Source organism: Gadus morhua, chromosome 12, assembly GCF_902167405.1.
Source record: "Gadus morhua chromosome 12, gadMor3.0, whole genome shotgun sequence".
NCBI classification, from domain to species: domain Eukaryota; kingdom Metazoa; phylum Chordata; class Actinopteri; order Gadiformes; family Gadidae; genus Gadus; species Gadus morhua.
The window spans coordinates 22,246,129-22,248,908 of record NC_044059.1 but is presented as its reverse complement, the minus strand read 5'-3'; the positions used below and the strand labels follow the sequence as shown (position 1 = coordinate 22,248,908).

Here is a 2,780-nt window from a genome sequence, read left to right as displayed (position 1 = left end):
TCAACCCTCAAAACCAACCTCAAGGAGACTCTCCATTGTAGACATCCAGAGAAGCTCCAGTGCCAGTGCCTAGAAACAAACGGAGAGACCCAGAAGATGAAGACCTGTCTCAGCCTCCTCCTACTCTTGCTAGGCCTCTGCCAAGCTCAACCTCTGGTGGGAGAACAAAGTGTGGCTGATGTCCTAGAAGACAATGAGGACATGGATATCAGCACCAGGATTCTGATCTCAAACAACGGCTCCAGTGAGCTTCTGCTGGAGGGTGACTTGCTTCTCCCAACAACCAGAAACGCCATGAAGTGTTTTAGAAACAGCTGCCTGTGGAAAAAGTCCTCAAATGGCCTTGTGACCATTCCCTACACAGTGAGCAGCGCCTACACCTCTGCGGAGACGTCAAGAATTGTGAACGCATTGCAGTCCTTCCACCAGAGCACCTGCATCCGCTTCGTTCCCCGCCGGAACCAGTACGACCACATCAGCATTCAGAGCAGAGGTGGATGCTACTCCTCTCTGGGCAGGACAGGAGGCATGCAGGTACTCTCTCTCAGGAGATCGGGGTGCATGTACTACGGCATCATGCAGCATGAGGTGAACCACGCTCTGGGCTTCAACCACGAGCAGACCAGGAGTGACCGTGACCAGTATGTCAAGATAAACTGGAAGAACATTAATCCAAGCAATGCCCACAACTTCGAGAGGCAGAACACCAACAACCTGAACACCCCCTACGATTACACCTCCATCATGCACTACGGCAGAACAGCCTTTTCCATAAATGGACGAGACAGCATCACCCCCATCCCAAACTCCAGAGTTCAGATCGGCCAGAGAAAGGGAATGACCCGGAATGACTTCCAAAGGATCAACCGACTCTATCGTTGCTAAGACCAACAACCAGTTGTCTGCAAATATCAAATTTATTTTTTGTTTTTCTCAAAACAATGTTCTCCTGATATGTCATTAAAAATATTGCTTCACTGCAATTCATTTGTGTGGTTGTCAATTTTTATTTTATTTTGAGTTATTATCAACCTGAACCTCAATTTATATTAACACCTCATGTTTGAACAGCTTTATTTATAAATCTTTAATGAAATGGACCTATCATCATGTCCACCACAAGATGATGTTGCGCCTCTAATCACAAAGACTACAAGATTCATTCAAAAGGGATAGAGCCAAACCGATTTAGAAACCATATGGCTTGTAGATGACTAGGATACTGTTCATGACCTTTATGCTAAGAAGCATTGAACTGGACTATCACGACTACAATTGTTGCTTCCTCTATTACAACTGCTAAAACCACTTGCATCCCCAGAGAAGGAGATCTCCCCATTTGGCCTTCATGTTACAAAATGATTACTTAATTCTAAGACGGAACACGTGAATAATAAATCCTATCACCGCCACTCCCCAAGTCACCCAAATCATACCCCCTTACTGTTCCTTCGTCCTGTACCTATACACTTATTCCAAATACTAAAATTGTTTTGATCATTTAAACATTTTGAAGTGTGGTTGAAGGCTGGTTTAACCTGTGTACCCTAATTCTTCATTGCACGACAGGTGTGCAGCCTAACCCAGCCCCAAAGTTCAATATGCTGGACTCGGGCCAGTTGAGGCTGCTTAAACTAACCATCAACCACCAACACATGCGGTGTGGGTGTAATGCACATAGGGCCCTATTTTAACGGTCGGAAACGCACGTGAGAAGCGTGAGAGCCAAGTAGCTTTGTGGGCGGATCTCTGGCGCTGTTGCTTTTATTATACCAGAGATAAGAAAATGACTCTTGCGCCCAACGCAAATCTAAAATAGGTGGTCTGAAACCCGTAGATGTGTTTTGGGCGCAAAGCACAACAAATCAATGAAAGATCCATCTCCCATCCCCGGAGCCAATGCATATGAACTTGACGAGTTGATATTTTGAGCGTTTGCAGTGTCCGCTGAGACAGATGCATGAACACATGAATTTCAAACTTCAAATGGCTCAGTCCAAGGCCAAATAATATGCCCTAATTCACAAATGGAGTGGCGTTCCTTCTACAACTTCAGAAACACCGAGTCGTCATTTAAATTTCGCCAAAGAGAACTTAACACATACATTATATGTGGTCCTGTGGCCGCCACTGTGGGTCTATTTAATGATATGCAGCAATACATGAACATCGTTCCTTACCAGTATTGTATACTGTGGCAACCCGTCCCCGATACAGTGGCCATGGAAGCCCAGGGGGCAGGTGATACAGGCGGTCTACCACCCTTTTCCCCCAGACCGCATTGGCGCGGCCCCACTCAAAGCAAAGGGGAAACACCTGCGATGGAGGAGGGCGATCAGACGCAGATGAGCGGTATGAAAAGGGAAGCGGAGACTGTCTAACGAGAGAACGTGTGGGTCCAGTATAGGATCGCGGACCGGACCGAGATTCGCTCCCCGGACGGACCACTGCACCAGGGAACCGTCCCCGAGGCGGCCGACGGGCCACACGGACGGATCGCCGCATCCCAAGACCGGGACAAGAACGTGTCAGAGAGAGAGAGAGAGAGAGAGAGGACCGGAATGTCCACAGAGGCTCACGGACCCCAGACTTTGATTTATAGTTCTGCCCGGATGGGAGATTCCCCCTTTTGTATAATTTATATTGAATAAATGTGCCGTTACCGGCTGTTTTCGCAACAGAGACGTGTACTGATTGGGGGGAGGCAGGGCACAACGGAACCGGGTTACCACATATGGTGGAGGATGCGGGCAATCCGACCGCGCTGCTGATTTGTTTTT

General features: G+C 47.7%; 1 protein-coding gene across 1 annotated transcript; it reads left to right on the top strand.

Moving 5' to 3' along the window:
• LOC115554978 (high choriolytic enzyme 1-like) lies at window positions 1-983 on the top strand. The gene has a single exon (XM_030371646.1). It carries the CDS (start codon window positions 97-99, stop codon window positions 883-885), a length of 789 nt encoding a protein of 262 aa, XP_030227506.1. The 5' UTR covers window positions 1-96; the 3' UTR covers window positions 886-983.
• Window positions 984-2,780: the final 1,797 nt, after the last annotated feature.